The sequence below is a fragment of the Cervus canadensis genome, chromosome 4 (genome assembly GCF_019320065.1).
Source record: "Cervus canadensis isolate Bull #8, Minnesota chromosome 4, ASM1932006v1, whole genome shotgun sequence".
In the NCBI taxonomy this organism is placed as follows: domain Eukaryota; kingdom Metazoa; phylum Chordata; class Mammalia; order Artiodactyla; family Cervidae; genus Cervus; species Cervus canadensis.
The window spans coordinates 65,063,938-65,084,686 of record NC_057389.1 but is presented as its reverse complement, the minus strand read 5'-3'; the positions used below and the strand labels follow the sequence as shown (position 1 = coordinate 65,084,686).

The window sequence follows — 20,749 nt, the reverse complement described above, 5'->3', positions numbered from 1 at the left end:
GTAAGCCAACTTTTTCACTCTCCTCTTTCACTTTCATCAAGAGGCTCTTTAAATCTTTGCTTTCTGCCATAAGGATGGTGTCATCTGTATATCTGAGGTTATTGATATTTCTCCCAGCAATCTTGATTCCAGCTTGTGCTTCATCCATCCTAGCATTCTTCATGACTTTAATTTATTAGGACTGCTTTGTGGCCTGACACAACCTATCCTTGCAAATGCCTATTCACTGTTGAATATGGGCTATTAAAATCCCTTACCATTGTTTTTTATTCTCTGTTTTTTCCTTCATATTTGTCTGCTTTATCTATTTGGGTGCTCCAATGTTGGGTGAATATATATTTGTGATTCTTATAGCCTTCTATGACACCTCTATCATTATATAAAAAGCTTCCTGTTCTCTTATTATAGTTTTTTCCTAAGGTCTATTTCATGTGGTATATGTATAGTTATCCTTGATATCTTTTGGTTTCTATTTCTGTGGAATCTTTTTCTACCTTCTCACTTTCAGTCTATGGATGGCCTAAAATAAAAAGTAAGTCTCTTGTGGACAGCAAAATTTTGGTCTTTTTTTTTTTCTTCCGTTAGGCCATTATGTCTTTTGATTGGAGAACTTAATCTATTTACACTTAGATATTTAGTAATAAGTTTGGATTTATATTTGCCATTTTGTTAATTATTTTCTGGTTTCTTTGTTCCTCTCTTGCTATGTTCTTTTGTATTTTGATGAGTTCCTGTAATGTTTTGCTTTCCAGCTTTTTGTTGCAGTGTACCCTCAGGCAGCACATAGGTACTTATGTAGCCAAAAGTCTTCCAGGGAAAACTGGGAACTGGGCATTTTTGTAATTCCATTTTTATATTTTATATTTATATTTCTCCTTTTGCTGCCATGTTTTTCATGTCACACCTATTATATCATTGCCAATTTCAATGTCATGAAAACTCTCCATATGCTTTTTCTTAGAGATTTATTTATTTATTTATTTTGGTGTTACATTTAGGTCTTTAACTTATTTTAAGTTAACTCTTGTATATGGTGTAATATAAAAGTTCATCTGCATTCGTTTTCATGTGGATATCCAGTTTTACCCACACTATTTTCTGAATAGATTTTTTTAATCAATTAAACAGTCTTAACATCCTTGTCAAAGATCATATATTCCTGCTTGTTGCTTTCTATCTATTACATTGGCCTATATGCCTGTTTTTGTTTCAGTACTACCATATTCTGATTTCTGAAGCTTTGTAATATATCTTGAAATCAGGAAGTGTGTGGCATCCAACTTTGTTCTTCTTTTTCAAGAATTTGACTGAGTGTTCCTTGAGAGTCCATATGACTTTAGTATAGGTTTTTTTTAAATTTTCTTTAAAAATGCTATTGGGATTCTGATAGGAATTGAGTTGAATCTTTAGATCACATTGTGTAATTTCATATCTTAACAGTATTGTTTTCAAAACTGTAAATATGGGATATCTCTTTTATTTGGGTCCTTAGTTACTTTCAGCAATATTTTGAAGTTTTGAGCCATGTTTTCTAATTTTCACCCTCTTGATTAGTTTTATTCTTAAGCCTTTTACTCTTTTAGGTTTATTCTTAACTCTTTCATCCTTTTTGATGTTATTTAAAGTAGAATTTCTTTCTTAATATCATTTCCAGATTTTTTTATTGTTACTGTACTGACTTTGAGTGCTGCAACTTTGCTGAATTTGTTCAACCAGCATTTTTTACTTTTTAAAGATTTTTATATATAAGATTATGAAAAATGATAAGAAAAATAAATGCAAAAAAGGCAAAATGGTTGTCTGAGGAGGCCTTACAAATAGTTGAGAAAAGTAGAGAAGTGACAGGCAAAGGAGAAAAAAAAAAAGATATATCCATCTGGAGCAGAGTTCTGAGAATAGCAAGGAGAGATAAGAAAGCCTTCCTAAGTGATCAATGCAAAGAAATAGAAGAAAACAATAGAATGGGAAAGACTAGAGATCTCGTCAAGAAAACTAAAGATACCAAGGGAACATTTCATGCAAAGATGGGCCCAATAAAGGACAGAAACATGGACCTAACAGAAACAAAAGATATTAAGAAAAGGTGGCAAGAATACACAGAAGAACGACTCATGAGACAAGTGCTCGGGCCTGGTGCACTGGGAAGACCCAGAGGAATCGGGTGGAGAGGGAGGTGGGAGGGGGGATCGGGATGGGGAATACGTGTAAATCTATTGCTGATTCATGTCAATGTATGACAAAACCCACTGAAAAAATAAATTAATTAATTAATTAATTTAAAAAAAATATCTTAATGACCCAGATAACCACGATGGTGGGATCACTCTCCTAGAGCCAGACATCCTAGAGTGTGAAGTCAAGTGAGCCTTAGGAAGCATCATTATGAAGAAAGCCAGTGGAGGTGATGGAATTCCACCTGAGTTATTTCAAATCCTAAAAGATGATACAGTGAAAGTGTTGCACTCAATATGCTAGCAAATTTGGAAAACTCAGCAGTAGCCACAGGACTGGAAAAGGTCAGTTTTCATTCCAATCCCAAAGAAGGGAAATGCCAAAGAATGTTCAAACTACCACACAATTGCATTCATCTCACATGCTAGCAAAGTAATGCTCAAAATTCTCCAAGTGAGGCTTCAACAGTATATGAACTGAGAACTTGAACTGAGTTCAAGCTGGATTTTAAAAAGGCAGAGGAACCAGAGATCAAATTGCCAACATCCATTTGATCATCAATAAAAAAGAGAATACCAGAAAAACATCTACTTCTGCTTCATTGAGTATGCTAAAGTCTTTGTGTGGATCACAACAAACTGTGGATAATTCTTAAGGAGATGGGAAATCCAGACCACCTTACCTGCGTCCTGAGAAATATATATGCAGGTCAAGAAGCAACAGTTAGAACGGGACCTTGAACAACAGACTGGTTCCAAACTGGGAAAGGAGTATGTCAAGCCTGTATATTGTCATCCTGTTTATTTAACTTCTATGCAGAGTACATCATGCAAAATGCTGAGCTGGATGTATTGCAAGTTGGAATCAAGATTGCCTGCTGGAAAAAATATCAAAAACCTTAAATATGCAGATGACACCACCCTTATGACAGAAAGAGAAGAGTAACTAAAGAGCCTCTTGATGAAAGTGAAAGAGGAGAGTGACAAAACTGGTTTAAAACTTAACATTCAAAAAACGAAGATTATGGGCTCTGGTCTCATGACTTCACAGCAAATAGGTGGGGAAACAATGGAAACAGTGACAGATTTTTTTCTTGGTCTCTAAAATCACTGAAGATAGTGACAGCAGCCATGAAATTAAAAGATGCTTGCTGCTTGGAATCAAACTGCTATTTAAGAAACAACATCCCTTTGGTAGTAATGGTTCAGCACAAGTAGGTATTACAGCTTGATGTGTGTGTTCTAATTCTCAGTGTTCTTTGATTCCAGGTCTTATAGAGCAGTTAAGGCAGCTGTAATGGCATTTTTTGGAAATATGCTGTAAAATAATAAAAGGTGACATAATTAAAAAAAAAAAAAGCTATGACAAACCTAGACAACATTTTGAAAGACAGAGATATTACTTTGCCACCAAAAATTCACCCAGTCAAAACTACGGTTTTTCCAGTAGTCACGTATGGATGTGAGAGTTGGATCATAAAGATGGCTGAGCACTGAAGAATGATGCTTTTGAACTGTGGTGTTCGAGAAGACTCTTGAGAGTCCCTTGGACTGCCAGGAGATCAAACCAGTCCATTCTAAAGGAAATCAGTCCTGAATATTCATTAGAAGGACTAATGCTGAAACTGAAACTCCAATACTTTGGCCACCTGATGCAAAGAGTGGACTCATTAGAAAAAGCCCTGATGTGCAAAAGATTGAAGGCAGGAGGAGAAGGGGACAACCTAGGATGAGATGGCTGGATGACATCACTGACTCAGTGGGCATGAGTTTGAGCAATCTCCGAGAGATGGTGATGGACAGGGGAGCCTGTTATGTTTCAGTCCAGGGGGTCACAAAAAGTCAGACACCACTGAGTGACTGAATGACAACTACAATGTACATACATACACAAACTTTTCTACTCAGCTTGATAAAGCCTTGAGAAAGAACAACAACAACAACAAAAGAGACAGACACATTGGAAACTAATCTAAATGAAATGGGAGCATTGAATATGAAATAGAAAAAGTAAACAAACTAAATAAAAGTAAAATATCATCATGTAGTACAGTTGTTTTTAAATATGTTGTTGTTCAGTCCCTAAGTCATGTCTAACTCTTTGTGACCCCATGGACTGCACCATGAAGTCACATGACTGATTGACTGAACTGAACCAAACTGAAGATTATGGCACCTATGAATGGAGATGGTTCAAGTAGGCAGAGAAGAACATGCACTTGTCTCTGCCTGCCAAAGCACCAAAATTGCAACTAGCTGTTAAATAACTATCAGCAAGAGGATATTGGAACCCACCAAAAAAGGCAACCCACATCTAACGACAAAGGAGAAATGATAAAGAAGTGGTAGGAGGGGCACAATCACAATGAAATCCAACTCCATACTCATTGAGTGGGCAGCCCACACACTGGAGAACAAGCATACCAAAGAATGTCTCCCACTGTTGTAAAGGTTCTGATTCCCATGTCAGGGTTTCCGGCCTGGGGATTCAGCAAAGCAATTAGGAATTCCCAGGGATTTTGGATTTGAATGCCAGTGGGATTTTGTTGCAGAACATCTATAAGACTGGGGAAACAGAGACTCGACTCTTGGAGGGCACAACCAAACCATGTGTCCACTAGGACCCAGGGGAAAGGAGCAGTGACCCCACAGGAGACTGAGCCAGACATACTTGAGTGTTGGTTGGATCTCCTGCCAGGTGTGGGTCAGCAGTGACTCACCTTGGGAACAAAAGCACTGATAGCGGCAGTTCTGGCAAGCGCCCACTGGTTTAAGCCCGACTAGAGAAACCTGTAACCCTACCATAGGACCTGTAGACTCCAGGGCTGGGCTGCCTCAGGCCAAACAACTAACCAGGAAGGAGTGCAGTCCCCCCATTAGGAAACAATCAGATTAAAAAGTTTTACTGAGCATGGCTCTGCCCACCAAATCAAGACCCAGTTTTTCCCACCACCAGTCACTCCCATTAGGTATCTGAACAAGTCTCTTAGATAGCCTCAGCCTCCATAGTATAAACAGAAGAAACAAGAATAACTATAATCCAACAGCCTACAGGATGAAAACCACAATTAGAGAAAATTAAACAAAATAAAAAGGCAGAGGATTATGCCCCAGATGAAAGAACAAGATAAAACCGGAGAAAATCAACTAAATGAAGTGGAGATAGGCCACCTTCCATAAAAAGAATTCACAATAATGATAGTGAAAATGTGATTCAGTGATGCCATTCAACCATCTCATCCTCTGTTGCCCTCTTCTTTTCCTGCCGTCAATATTTCCCAGCATCAGTCTTTTCCAATGAGTTGGCATTTTGCATGAGGTGGCCAAAATATTGGAGCTTCAGCTTCAGCATCAGCCCTTCCAATGAATATTCAGGGTTGATTTCCTTTAGAATTAACCTGTTATCTCCACACCATTCAAATGACATGACTCTCAGCAATCTTCTCCACCACCACAATTAGAGAGCATCAGTTCTTTGGTGGTCAGGGTTCTTTATGGTCCAATTCTCACATTTGTACATGACCACTGGAAAATCATAGCTTTGACCATAAGGACCTTTGTCAGCAAACTGGGGCCTCTGCTTTTTAATATGCTGTCTAGGTTTGTCATAGATTTTCTTCCAAGAAACAAGCATCTTTTAATTTTCTGGCTGAAGTCATCAGCAGCAGTGATTTTGGAGCCCAAGAAAATAAAATCTGTCACTGTTTCCACTTTTTCCCCATCTGCTTGCCATGAAGTAATGGGACTGAATGACGTGATCTTCATTTTTTAATGTTTCATAAATTTTAAGCCAGCCTTTTCACTCTCCTCTTTCACCTTCATCAAGAGGCTCTTTAGTTCCTCTTCACTTTCTACCATTAGAATGCTATTATCTGCATATCTGAGGTTATTGACAGTTCTCCTGGCAATCTTGATTCCAGCTTGTGCTTCATCCAGCCCAGCATTTCACATGATGGACTGCATACAGGTTAAATGAGCACGGTGATAATATACAGCCTTGATGTACTCCTTTCCCAATTTTGAACCAGTCTGTTGTTCCATGTCTGGTTTCTAACTGTTTCTTCTTGACCTTCATATAGATTTCTCAGGAAACAGGTAAAGGGGTTTGGGATCCTCATCTCTTTAAGAATTTTCCATTGTTTGTTGTGATCCACACAGTCAAAGGCTTTAGCAGAGTCAGTGAAGCAGAAGTAGATGTTTTTCTGGAATTCTCTTGCTTTTTCTATGATTCAAAGGATGTCAGCAATTTGATCTCTGGTTCCTCTGCCTTTTCTAAATCCAGTTAGCACATCTGAAATTTCTCAGTTCACATACTGCAGAAGCCTAGCTTGAAGCATTGTATTTTGAGCATTTCCTTCCTAGCACATGAAATGAGTGTAATTGTGTGTTTAGTTTGAACATTCCCTGGAATTCCCAGGGATTCTGACTTTGAAGGTTCATGAGATTTGATTACAGAACTTCCACAGGACTGGGGGAAACTGAGACACTTAGAGGGCAAAAACAAAATATTGTGTGCACCAGGAGTCAGGGGAAAGGAGCAGTGACCCCACAGGAGACTAAGGCAGACCTGCCTGTGGGTGTTTGAGGGTCTCCTGCAGAGATGTGAATCAGCAGTGGCCTGCCATGGAGACAGGGGCACTGGCAGCTGCAGTCCTGGGAGGCATGTGTTGGCATAAGTCCTCTTGGAGGTTGCCATTAGCCCTACCATTGAGTCTATAGACCCCAGGACTGAGTCACCTCAGGCCAAACAACTAACAGGGAGGAAGAACAGCCCCACTTATCAGCAGAGAGTTGGATTAGAGATTTGCTAAGCAAGGCCCTGCCCACCAGAGCATGACCCAGTTTTCCCAACAGCCAGTCTCTCCCAACAGGAAGTTTGTATGAACCTCTTACCCACATGCATCAGAAGAAGCAAGAACTGCAGTCCCACAAACTCCAGAACAAAAACCACAATCACGAAAAGCTAGCCAAAATGATCACATGGATCACAGCCTTGTGTAATTCAATGAAGCTATGAGCCATGCCATGACAGGCCAACCAAGATGTACAGGTCATGGTGGCGAGTTCTATAAAAATGTGGTCCACTGGAGAAGGGGATGGCAAACCACTTAGTATTCTCGCCTGGAGAACCCCGTGAACAACATGAAAAGGCAAAAAGATATGACACCAGAAGATGAGCCCCCAGGTCGTTAGGTGTCTAAAGTGCTACTGAGGAAGAGAAGAGAAATGGCTCCAGAAAGAAAGAAGAGCCTGGGCCAAAGCAGAAACAATGCTAATTGTAAGTGTGTCTGGTGGTGAAAGTAAAATCTGATGCTGTAAAGGACAATATTACACAGGAACCTGGACCGTTAGGTTCATGAATCAAGGTAAACTGTATGTGGTCAAGCAGGAGATGGCAAGAGTGAACATCACTATTTTAGGAATCAGTGAACTAAAATGGACAAGAATGGGCAAATTTAATTCAGATGACCATTATATCTACTACTGTGGGCAAGGATCCCTTAGAAGAAATGGAGTGGCCCTCATAGTCACTAAGAGTCCAAAATACAGTAGTTGGATGCAATCTCAAAAATGATCAAATGATATTCATTCATTTCCAAGGCAAACCATTCAGCATCACAGTAATCCAAGTCTATGCTCCAACTACCAATGCTGAAGAAGCTAAAGTTGGACAATTCTACAAAGACCTACAAGACCTTCTGGAACTAACATTTTTTAAAAAGGTCCTTTTTATCATAGGGCACTGGAATGCAAAAGAAGGAATACATGGTAACAGGCATGTTTGGCCTTGGAGTACAAAACGAAGCAGGGCCACACTCAATAAGTCACCAAATTTGGAAAACTCAGCAGTGACCACAGGACTGGAAAAGGTCAGCTTTCATTCCAGTCCTAGATAAGGGCAATGCCAAAGAATGTTTAAACTACCACACAATTACACTCATCTCACATGCTAGTAATGTTATGCTCAAAATCCTTTAAGCTAGGCTTCAGCAGTTCATGAACTGAAAACTTCCAGCTGTGCAAGCTGGGTTTAGAAAAGGCAGAAGAGCCAGAAGTCAAACATCAATATTTGTTGGATCATAGAGAAAGCCAGAGAATTCCAGAAAAAGTCCTGCTTCATTGACTATACTAAAGTCTTTGTGTGGATCACAAGAAACTGTGAAAAATTCTTAAAGAGTTGGGAATACCAGATGGCCTTACCTCTGTCCTGAGAAACCTGTGCTGTGCTTAATTGCTCAGTTGTGTCTGACTTTTTGCGACCCCATAGACTGTAGCCCACCAGGCTCCTCTGTCCATGGGGATTCTCCAGGCAAGAATACTGGAGTGGGTTGCCATGCCCTCCTCCAGGGGATCTTCCCAACCAAAGGATAGCAGCCAAGTCTCCTTCATTACAGGCAGACTTTTACCATTTGAGCCACCAGGGAAGCCCAGAGAAGCCTGTATGCAGATCAAAAGTGACAGTTAGAACTGGACACGGAACAATGGACTGGCTCAAAATCGGGAAAGGAGTACATCAAGGCTGTATATTGTCACCCTGTTTATTTAACTTCTATGCACATTATGTTATGGAAAATGCTGGATGATTCATAAGCTGGAATCAAGATTACTGGGAAAAACAGCAACAACTTCAGGTATGCAGATGATACCTGAGTTCAGTGAGAGAGTCAGTGCAATCATCTGAGTCAGTGCAGAAAATGAAGAGGAACTAAAGAGCTTCTAGATGAGGGTGAAAGAGGAGAGTGAAAAAGCTGGCTTAAAACTCAAGATTCAAAAAGCTAAGATAATGGCATACAATCCCATCACTTTATGGCAAATAGAAGCGAAAAAAGTGGTAATAGTGATGATTTTATTTTCTTGGGCTCCAAAATCACTGCAGACAGTGATTGCAGACAGGAAATTAAAAGAGGCCTATTCCTTGGAAGGAGAATTTTTATAACCCTAGACCGCATATTAAAAAGCAGAGACATTACTTTGCTGACAAAGGTCCATCTAGTCAAAGCTATGGTTTTTCTAGTAGTCATGTATGGATATGAGATTTGGACCATAAAGAAAGCTGAGTGTGGAAGAATTGATACTTTTGAACAATTGTGCTGGATAATACTCTTGGGCTGCAAGGAGATCCAACCAATCCATCTTAAAGGAAATCAGTCCTGAATATTCATTGGAAGGACTAATGCTGAAGCTGAAGCTCCAATACTTTGGTCACCTCAAGGGAAGTGTTGACTCATTGCAAATGACCCTGATGCTGGGAAAATTGAAGGCAAAATGAGAAGAGGATGACGGAAAATGAGATGGTTGGATGGCATCACCGACTCAATGGACATGAATTTGAGCAAACTCCTAGAAATAGTGAAGGGCAGGGAAGCATGTAATTCTGCAACCTATGGGGTCACAAAGAGTTGAAGACAGCTTAGAGACTGAACAACAACAACAGCAGTGTTATATATGAAAGTGGTTACAAGAGTAAATCCTAAGAGTTCTCATGCCAAGGAAACATTTTTTTCTATTTCTTTAATTTTGTATCTATATGAGATTGAAAGGTTACTGCTATGAGCCATGAATGACAGGAGGATTCTTGGCCTCCGGAGGAGAGGAATTCTATCCAGGGCTACTGACAAGGCTTGATAGTACAGAGCTTTTTGTGTAATAAAGGTTTATTAAAGTATAAAGAAATAGAGAAAGCTTCTGATATAGACATCAGAAGGGGACAGAAAGAGTGCCCCCTAGGTAGTTTTTAGCAAGGAGTTATATACCTGTTCAGTTCAGTTCAGTTCAGTCACTCAGTCCTGTTCGACTCTTTGCAACCCCATGGATTGCAACATGCCAGGCTTAGCAAACTGCTCATTAGAGAAAAGAAATGCTTCAAAACAGAGTTGCACCAGTCCCCTCACCCACAACATGCATTTTAAGATAGCATTGGTACAAGGTGAGTCATCCCCGGCCATAAAACAATTGACATGAGTCTTGAAGTAAGGCACATTTCCAAGCAAATATATAGCTCATTGGCATAACTTAAGAAAACATTTCCATAAGAAAAACACATTGGTTAGCTCAAGGTTTGAGATAAAGTTAAGTTCAGGGTGAACCAGGTGTTGTCATGACAACACAGGATTAGAAGAGAAAAGAAAAAAAATATATCTGCCACTTGCACTTTTATTTCCTCCTACTGCTTGGGGACCTCTGGCCTCCCTACCAAGGCTATTAACACTCTCAAGATGATGGATGTTCACTAAGCTTATTGTGGTAATCATTTCACTATGTGTAAGTCAAATCATCATGCTGTATACATCAATCTTATACAGTTCTGTATGTTAATCGTATCAATAAAAATGGAAGAAAATATAATGAATAATGTTAGGTACAACAATTTATAACAGGTTTCTGAGTGTGATGTTTGTGAAAAGGTTATGAATAAGCCACATGAGGTATGTTTTACAAAAACCAGTGGATAGAGGAAGAGCAATTCAGTTTTACTTAACTGAAAAATCACCCACTTTTGAAGTCCCAGCTTAAATGCACCCTCCTCTGTGGCCCTCACAGTTGACACCCACTGCTCCCCTACCTCTTTCACATTTATCAATCTATCACAGTGGATGTTGCAATATGTCTTAAAACAGAGTTATTTGTGGCTAAATCTTTCTTTTAACCCTGTAAATTGTTAATCTTTTCAGAGAAGTTGTGCTTTTTTCCCTTAAATAAAATACTTTGACTCCAAAGATTGCCTAGGCCCATTCATTAAAGAAGTAGGTTATCAACAGGTATGTGACAGAATAAATTTTGCTTCCATATTTTCTACTTTATAGAGTCTGAGAAGTTAGCTATGCAATACAAGGTTTGATTCTTATAGTTCCATGAAATAAAGTATTTTAGAGTTGCCTATTGAAAATTATAATTATAGTTGCCTATATAAAACACACCTGTCCCCTCCTTCAGACCTATTAAATCATATTCTCTAAGTGATTCTTAAAACAAGGCAAGATTGAGAAACACACATGTAGCACAATGTTTACATTACATTAACAAGGAAATGAAACTCTGAGATTAAATGACATGACCTAGTTGACACAGTGTATGGTACTTACTAGTTTACACAGTAAGTCAACTAAAACTTGAAGTCCCATTAGATGTGTCTTTCAGCTATATCCAGTATTTTATTATAAGTTATTTCCAAAACAATAAAAATTCTCACTTTTCCATCATTTCCCTCTTACATCTGAGATTATACATTTCCATAGAACCATATAGTCATCTACTAATATTTATGGTAATGCAGGTAAATTCCAATCTATGGTCATACCACCCTGAATGCACCCAATCTCGTCTTTCTTTTTTTTTTTTTTTTTGGCTGCACAGGGTCTTCATTGCTGTGTATGGGCTTTCTGTAGTTGCAGCAAGTAAGGGCTTCTCTCATTGCAGAACACAGGCTCTAGGGTGTGGGCTTCAGTAGCTGTGGCACATGGGCTCTAGAGTGCAGGCTCAGTAGTTGTGGCACAGGCTTAATTGTTACCCAGAATGTGGGATCTCACCAGACCAGGGACTGAATCTGTGTCCCCTGCTTAACCTCTAGACCACCAGGGAAGTCCTACATTATTTTTCTGATGAGAGTTTCATTTTTCCTAATTCTGCTTCAAACATTTTTAAATTCCTTTATCTGTCTCTAAATATTTTACTAGTTTATTTTTATTTGTTTTGCTTTACTATTTCACTTAGGTCAACATTAGGTTGACCTAGGTCAATGACCTAGGAAGGATGTTCAATATAATTTAATAAAATCTATCTTAGATTAGATATGAACACTTAAATGATTAATCAAATGCATAGTAAACATTGAGGGAAATGTGGTAAATGTATGAGTATTTTATATTGTTCTGTAAACACTAAATTACACCAATATATTATGCTCAGTCTGTCCAAACCTGAGTAAATGGAATCACTTTGTTTTCACACTAACCTAGGAAATTAATCATGTTCCAGTGTGAGTCCTGACTTACATATTTTGAAATTAAGAAGAGCCATCACCTATTTTGCTCTCAAAATTCTCAAATGAATATGAAGAAAATTTAAGACATTTGAATCCAACAAATGTTTATTCAAAGGCTGTTAATTGCGAGAAACCCATAGACCATTCAACGATGACTAAGTCTTTTTTTTTGTTTGTTTGTTTTTGTTTTTTTATTTTTTTTTTATTAGTTGGAGGCTAATTACTTCACAACATTTCAGTGGGTTTTGTCATACATTGATATGAATCAGCCATAGAGTTACACGTATTCCCCATCCCGATCCCCCCTCCCACCTCCCTCTCCACCCGATTCCTCTGGGTCTTCCCAGTGCACCAGGCCCGAGCACTTGTCTCATGCATCCCACCTGGGCTGGTGATCTGTTTCACCATAGATAATATACATGCTGTTCTTTCGAAACATCCCACCCTCACCTTCTCCCACAGAGTTCAAAAGTCTGTTCTATACTTCTGTGTCTCTTTTTCTGTTTTGCATATAGGGTTATCGTTACCATCTTTCTAAATTCCATATATATGTGTTAGTATGCTGTAATGTTCTTTATCTTTCTGGCTTACTTCACTCTGTATAATGGGCTCCAGTTTCATCCATCTCATTAGAACTGATTCAAATGAATTCTTTTTAACGGCTGAGTAATATTCCATGGTGTATATGTACCACAGCTTCCTTATCCATTCATCTGCTGATGGGCATCTAGGTTGCTCTAAGTCTTAATCCTAAGTAGCTTACAAGCTGTTTGTGAAAGTGATAGTGTGATCCAACAATAATAAAAGGTAGAATAAAACAGAGACATTATTTTGTTGACAAAGGTCCATGTAGTCAAAGCCATGATTTTTCAAGTAGCCATGTATGGATGTGATAGTTGGACCATAAAGAAGGCTGAGCACTGAAGAATTGATGCTTTTGAACTGTGGTGCTGGACAGCAAGGAGATCAAACCAGTCAATCCTAAAGGAAACTAGTCCTGAATAGTCATTGGAAGGACTGATGCTGAAGCTGAAGCTCCAATATTTTGGCCACTTGATGAAAAGAATCTACTCATTGGAAAAGACTCTGATGCTGGGAAAGATTAAAGGCAGGAGGAGAACTGGACAACAGAGGACTAGATGGTTGGATGACATCACTGACTCAATGAACATGAGTTTCAGGAAGCTCCAGGAGATGGTAAAGGACAGGGGAGCCTGGCGTGCTGCAGTCCATGGGGTCACAAAGAGTCAGACAGGACTGAGCGACTGAAGAACAACAATAAACCAAAGTAAAAGTTCCAAGAGGAATGACATGTCCATAGACGAACATAGAGGTACAAGTCATTCTACTCTAAGAATAAAAATAATGACTCATGAAATCATCTGAAAAGTCCAAAGCTGGATAAACCTATATGGTTGCAGAACAGAGTGTATTGATGACCAGCGCAGAACATGTGATTGAAAAGGTGCACCAGGACCATGTTATGAATCAGGTTATTTTGAATCATGTAAAGCTTGTTTAATATATATGCCTAAAAAAAAAAATGCCTATGTCACCTTCCTAAGGAATTTGATCCATGAGCCCTAGGAAAATTGGATATTTATTTTATGATCAGTCAAATTGGGTAACAGTGTTTTTTTGTTTTTTTTTTTAATTTATTTTTTTTCCATTTATTTTTATTAGTTGGGGGCTAATTACTTTACTATATTGTAGTGGTTTTTGTCATACATTGACATGAATCAGCCATGGAGTTACATGTATTCCCCATCTCAATCCCCCCTCCCATCTTCCTCCCCATCCCAATCCCTCTGGGTCTTCCCAGTGCCCCAGCCCTGAGCACTTGTCTCATGCATCCAACCTGGGCTGGTGATCTGTTTCACCCTTGATAATATACATGTTTCGATGCTGTTCTCTTAAAACATCCCACCCTCGCCTTCTCCCAGAGTCCAAAAGTCTGTTCTGTACATCTGTGTCTCTTTTTCTGTTTTGCATATAGGGTTATCATTACCATCCTTTTAAATTCCATATACATGCATTAGTATACTGTATTGGTCTTTATCTTTCTGGCTTACTTCACTCTGTATAATGGGCTCCAGTTTCATCCATCTCATTAGAACTGATTCAAATGAATTCTTTTTAATGGCTGAGTAATATTCCATAGTGTATATGTACCATAGCTTCCTTATCCATTCGTCTGCTGATGGGCATCTAGGTTGCTTCCATGTCCTGGCTATTATAAATAGTGCTGTGATGAACATTAGGGTGCACGTGTCTCTTTCAGATCTGGTTTCCTTGGTGTGTATGCCCAGGAGTGGGATTGCTGGGTCATATGGCAGTTCCATTTCCAGTTTTTTAAGAAATCTCCACACTGTTCTCCATAGTGGCTGTACTAGTTTGCATTCCCACCAACAGTGTAAGAGGGTTCCTTTTTCTTCACACCCTCTCCAGCATTTATTGCTTGTAGACTTTTGGATAGCAGCCATTCTGACTGGCATGTAATGGTACCTCATTGAGGTTTTGATTTGCATTTCTCTGATATTGAGTGATGTTGAGCATCTTTTCAAGGTGAACAGACAGCCTTCAGAATGGGAGAAAATAATAGCAAATGGAGAAACAGACAAAGGATTAATCTCAAAAATATACAAGCAACTCCTGCAGCTCTATTCCAGAAAAATAAATGACCCAATCAAAAATGGGAGAAAGATCTAAACAGACAATTCTCCAAGGTAACAGTGTTAAATAGCAACTTTCTTGTTGCCATTTTAGTATAGTTCACATTAGAAATCAGAAAGGAGTGTCATTTCTTTGGTACCCTTGCTGAAAAACTGAAATCCAGAGATAAGCTTTTCCTAGTAGCAGCAGCATTAAATGGAGAACAGTAGAGAATATGAGTGTTTTTAGAAAAAACAGCATCATCTTTTCATAAATATCAACTTTCTCCATAGAATGTTCCTCAGAGACCCCAGTACCTCCTTGTTCCTCAGGCTGTAGATAAGGGGGTTGAGCGTGGGGGTGATGATAACATCAAACACAAAGAGACGCTGGTCCACATCTGCGGGGAGAAAGGAACCTGGGGTCATGTAGATGATCATAGCTGGACCGAAGTAGAGGCTCACTACACTGAGGTGGGAAGAGCAGGTGGCCAGAGCTTTGTGTCTGCCCTCACGGGAGTTCATGTGAAGGACAGCGAGAAAGATGAGGATGTAGGAGGTCAAGATGAGTCCAAAAGGTATGAGGAGGAAAACAATGCCAGTTATTAATACCACCTTCTCATAGGTTGAGGTATCCTCACAAGAGAGCTTCAGAAGAGCCATAATTTCACAGAAGAAATGGTGAATTTTTCTGGAGTCACAAGTAGAGAAATTCATGGCATAAACTGTGTGCATAAGGGAGATGAGCATACTCCCAGTCCATGAACCAATGGCCATTTGCAAACAGACTCTGGGGGTCATGAAGACTGGGTATCTGAGGGGGTTGCAGATAGCCAAATAGCGGTCAAAGGCCATGAGTGTCAGGAGAATACACTCAGCCACTCCTAGCATCACATAAAAAAATATTTGTGCTCCACAGCCAATGCGAGAGATGAAACTCTGTCCAGAGAAGAAATCAGTGACCATCTTGGGTACAGTGGTGGAGATTAGGGTGAGGTCCATGAGAGAGAGCTGGCTGAGTAGGAAATACATAGGGGTGTGAAGATGGGCATCACCCCAGATCAGTAGGGCCAAGACTGAGTTTCCCGTGATGGCTACCCCAACAATAAAGAGAATTATGGTGATGAGAAGGCCAGGATGCCTGGAGTCTGAGAAGAGGCCCAGGAGAATGAAATCAGTAATGGAGGATTCGTTTCCTTGCTTCATGTCTTAGTTGACTGGTTTGATCTGAAGAATCAAGGGAGAAAAACACAGAAAGTGAGACTGCTCTTCCTTTGTAAATATACCACTGACTTTTATCTTTTCCTGAAAATCAAATATTTATGAAGTGAATTCAAATATATAGTAGTAAATTTAAATGTGGGCAAGATTAATGATTTGGCATCCACTGATATTTAAAAACATTATTTAGCAATCCATCTGACAGGATAGTCAATGCAAATGAAGAAAATATGTTTTGGTCATACTGTTTAGCCTTGTCTGGCACATTGTTGCTATAATTTCATAAGGATTAGAAGTGTGATCTTCATTCAGTATGAAAGTTCCATACATCTTGGTGGTGTGATATACACCCAGACTTCTTCCAAAGTGGGTTTTAATGCACAGCCACCACTGGAATCTGGAATGTCAGCATATTTATTGCTTGTAGATTCTCTAACTAAGTCTAGATTTATCCTTAGGGAACTCACAGATCACAAAGCAGGTAGCCTGGTTATGGGTGAGAAATTTTACTGCCTAGTTCTGTAGAAAGATGTCAAGAAGAGAAGGTGGGATAAGTAAGGATAAGGGAGAAATCTGGGAGGTGGAGAGACATGATGGCAACACAGAATGACAAGTAGCAGTTTTGTGATGGAAGAAGTATCCTTTTTCAATCCACCTTCTCGCGAACATTATTCCCATGATATGTCTGCCTGACCATTCTATTGAAAGCATATCACTGGCTTGCTTTATTCCCTCACCCTTATTTTACATTCCTTCATCATCTGAAACCTTACTATTATTTGCATGTTTATTTATCTATTGTTTGTTTCCCCCATGAAAATGCAGGTTCTCTGAGGGCAATGTATTGATTAAGTATTATTTTCTCAGTGCCAATAAAGAACCTGGCAAGTACCAGGCACTCAGTCAGAGTTTATGGGACACAGAAAAGGATGAAAAGCTTCTATACATAGAAAGAGAGTTGAAAAAACAGGGATAAAAACCAGAATTCCTAGCAGAGTATCATTATATAAATGGCTTAATCACATGCTCCTGGTGCTGACATTGATGTTCTACTTCCAAGAAACTCTTTACCTGCTGGCATTTTCCATGATTTTCCAAATCCAAGTTGGCCTCATTGTTCAGCTCCTCCAACTTCTATGCACAACTAAGGTCCTAGAGCTGCTCAGCAAGGAGTGGAGTGGAACTGGACTTTTGACTAAGGGGAGGCGGCCTGTGCAAAATCAAAATGAACAGCATGAATTTTCCAGCTCTGGATATGGCTATCGCATACATATTTCTAAGTTTAAAGAATTGACAAAGTGATTTTCCAACATGATAGCATTGTGTTAAAGTAAGCAAATGAACTGAGTTCATCTCAGAAACGAGTGACTAGGGAGAGGGTTCTATGCAGCCCTGCCCTGGCCTTTATGATTGTATGTTGAATTTACAAATTCAAGCATGAATTTGAGCATACTTGGTGAATGTGTAAATCTGAAGCCAGTATTTTAAATATTTATGACTATATTGAATAATATGATTCTTTTTTTGAAACTTGGTTTGATTAGAACTTCTTTCCAAAGCCTAGAAAACAACAAAGATGTTAAGATGTGTTCGATTCTTTGGGACTCTATGGATTGTAGCCCACCAGGCTCCTCTGTCCATGGAACTTCCCAGGCAAGAATACTAGAGTGGGTTGCCATTTCCTTCTCTGGAGAATCTTTCTGACCCAGGGTTCAAATCCATAGCTCCTGAATTGGCAGGTGGATTCTTTACCACTGAGCCACCAAGGAAGCCTGAATAATAAGATGCTCTTTTTGAAACTTGGCTTGGTTAGAACTTCTTTCCAAAGTCTAGAAAACAACAAAGATGTCTTTTTTTAAAAAAAACTTTTTATTTTACATTGGAATATAGACAATAATGTTGTGATATTTTCAGGTGGGCAATAAAGGGACTCTAAACCACATCTCTGAGAACAAAGGATTGCATCTATGTTTACAACATAAAGAGTTTAACTATTTTTCTTAAACTCACCAAATTACTAACTAACTAGTAGCTGATCAGCTTAATACCATTATAAACTGTGTATATGTAAATACAGATGATCCATGAACTTTATTGTGACCCCACAGAGTGTAGCCTGCCAGGCTCCTCCACCCATGGGATTTTCCAGGCAAGAATATTGGAGTGGGTTGCCATTTCCTTCTCCAGAAGATCTTCCCAACCCAGGGATTGAACCGGGGTCTCCTGCATTGTAGGCAGACGCTTTACCATCTGAGTCACCAGGGAAGTCCCCATAATCTGCCTCAGGGTCTAGCAATTCACTGAATTCTCATGCAGCTGCTCAATTCTCCAGGAGGGTTTTATCATACAGCTGGGAGTTTATTCTGAAGCACTTTGAAGATGTTACCCCACATAGAGGGTCACAAATTATTTCTAACTCTTGTGTCTCCCCACAAAAGCGTAAGACAGTTACTTGTTTCTCCACTGTGGGCTACCTGGTTATCATATGTGTTGTCATCCTTGTCACCTCCTGGAGATTCTTAATTCTTCTATATCTTCCTTAGTATCATGCAGCTCATCAAGTCAAACATTAGGCTCTTTATGAGTAGAATAAAGTCATAACTAATGATCTTGGTGAAGTTGGTACTTCAAGCTCATAGCTGATTCAGAATATCTCTGGTAGGCCATGAAACAGAGATTAAATACAGCACTGTGGACAGGAGAGATACTGTGAACTCTGTGGGGAATGTGTCAGCTCAGTCCAACCCTGGTAGGTAATTAGCTCAGCTACCAGGGTGCAAAGCCAAATTCATTCAGAGAAAAAAGTCACTCTCAGCTCTCTGCTCAGCAGGATGGTGGTTAAAAAGCAAAGTGAGATTTAAACTCTGATTCACCACTTTTTAGTACTTGCATGACCTGGGAAATTTCCATTGTCTTCCTCACTTCTGTTTCCTCATCTATAAATTGGTGATAACAATAGACCTTTCTCACAGAGTTGTCTTCAATGTTAAATATAATAAGGAGTGTGAACTGTATATCCTAATTGGCCATAATAGCCGTAAGATGAATTTTTAGGAGTCAATTGCATTACAAAATATCTAATATTGATTTAACCTGGCTTACCTATAATGGATGATTTTGAGCATGGAAGTTAACAAAAGAGGTCACCCCAAGTTCATATATTGAGGCATAATCCAATCAGACTGAGAGTTTTGTGGCTTAGCTAACATGGAGTAGGAGTCTGTATTTTGAGAGATGAAAGTCTGACTAACAGGTGCTGGGTGGGATAGTTTCAATCAAGCCAAACACACTGATCATCTGTGGCTTCACTGGCAATTCTGTTCTTTTCCCACTCCTCAAAAATTGCCACCAGCTGCCAAAAGCCCCCTCTGTCCCCGGGGTGGGTCTACCTCTTTGTGTTTCTCTCAGATCCCAGGTTGTTTGTGTTTCTTTTTCTCCTTCTTTTTGCTTATTTTTCTTTTTATTCCTCCAGAATGCTTCATAAATTCTTTAATCCTTTACAAAATTTTAAATAATTTATACATTTCTTAGACTTGGTAAATGCTTGAGAAATATATTCTTTCAACTCAATGTTAAAATGGAGGTGTTGCTGATGATTAATAGCCCTTCTTGTGTAATAGAAACATGATTTGAATTCTTTATTTTGTGTGAATGAACCTAAACAAACTCTTTTAAGGACTTTATAAATAAACTCATTAAAATCTGACCACAACCCAACAAATTAGGTACACTTATCATCATCTCCATTTTTAAGGAGAGAAAGGTGATGTCTGCAAGAATTTATTAATTCTTGCAAAAGAATCTAATGCCAAAGAGTTGTAAGAGGAGGAACCTAGTTTGAACCCTAGAAATCTACCTTCAGAGACTATAACCCCCACCATAGCGTCAGGCTCTTGCTCCCTGACAGTTTTCCCAGCTCCCTCACCTTAGTCACTCAGTCATGCTCCCCCAGCTTTGGTCATGCTCCTACTTGGGTCTGTCCAGACTCCCAGCCTCCTGCTAATGCTCAGTCCATTACCTGAAGTATCTTCCTCCACAACAGGTAGAACTAGACTGCTCTTAGGGAACAATGCAGAACACTGGGAATTCTGAGGTACCATCTAGAGCTTGGATTCAAGCGGACTGTTCTATCATTCATTGACCTTTATGTGTATGACATCGGTCTCTGTTCTGGGTGCCTGGGAGCCAAGACTCAGGTTTACCACTGACCTTAGTCAGCCCAGACATGTGAGGATGTCTTTGGATGAGAGAATCAGGTCAGTCATACTGAATACCCAGTGATTGGGCCTTGTCTCAGACTTCATAGTCTCCATCTTGGAGTTACAATCAGGGCAATCACTTAATTGCAATAAAATAAACCATCTGTGGATTAGTAGAAAGTTGTTTCATGTTTCTTGTCAGTAGTAACATTGAAATGGCCACCACTGTTGCTCCAGGAAGATGATTAGAGAGAAAACCCCCACCTTTGTGACAGAGAACCAGGGCAGTGTGCAATGGAGGATGCATTTTGCAGGAGGATTCCTGCACAACAGGAAGCTTTCACACAATTCGCAGGATCTGTACTTCAGATCCAGCAACTGGTATTATGATAACTACTTATATGAATTCCCATGGTCAAAAAAGTGAATTGAATAAAATAGATAACTAATAAGGACCTACTGTATTGAACTCGACTCAGTACTCTGTAATGTCCTATATGGGGAAAGAATCTAAAAGAGTGGATA

The 20,749-nt window shown here is 39.3% G+C and overlaps 1 protein-coding gene across 1 annotated transcript; it reads right to left on the bottom strand.

The window, feature by feature from the left end:
• Positions 1 to 15,065: 15,065 nt before the first annotated feature.
• Positions 15,066 to 16,034, bottom strand: LOC122439981 (olfactory receptor 2T4-like). Its single transcript, XM_043465638.1, has one exon. The coding sequence runs from the start codon at positions 16,008 to 16,010 to the stop codon at positions 15,066 to 15,068; it is 945 nt and encodes a 314-aa protein (XP_043321573.1). The 5' UTR covers positions 16,011 to 16,034.
• Between the last annotated feature and the right edge of the window lie 4,715 nt (positions 16,035 to 20,749).

What these genes read in the sequence shown, in the direction of transcription:
- LOC122439981 (XM_043465638.1), bottom strand. Translation starts at nt 16,010, where the DNA reads ATGAAGCAAGGAAACGAATCCTCCATTACTGATTTCATTCTCCTGGGC.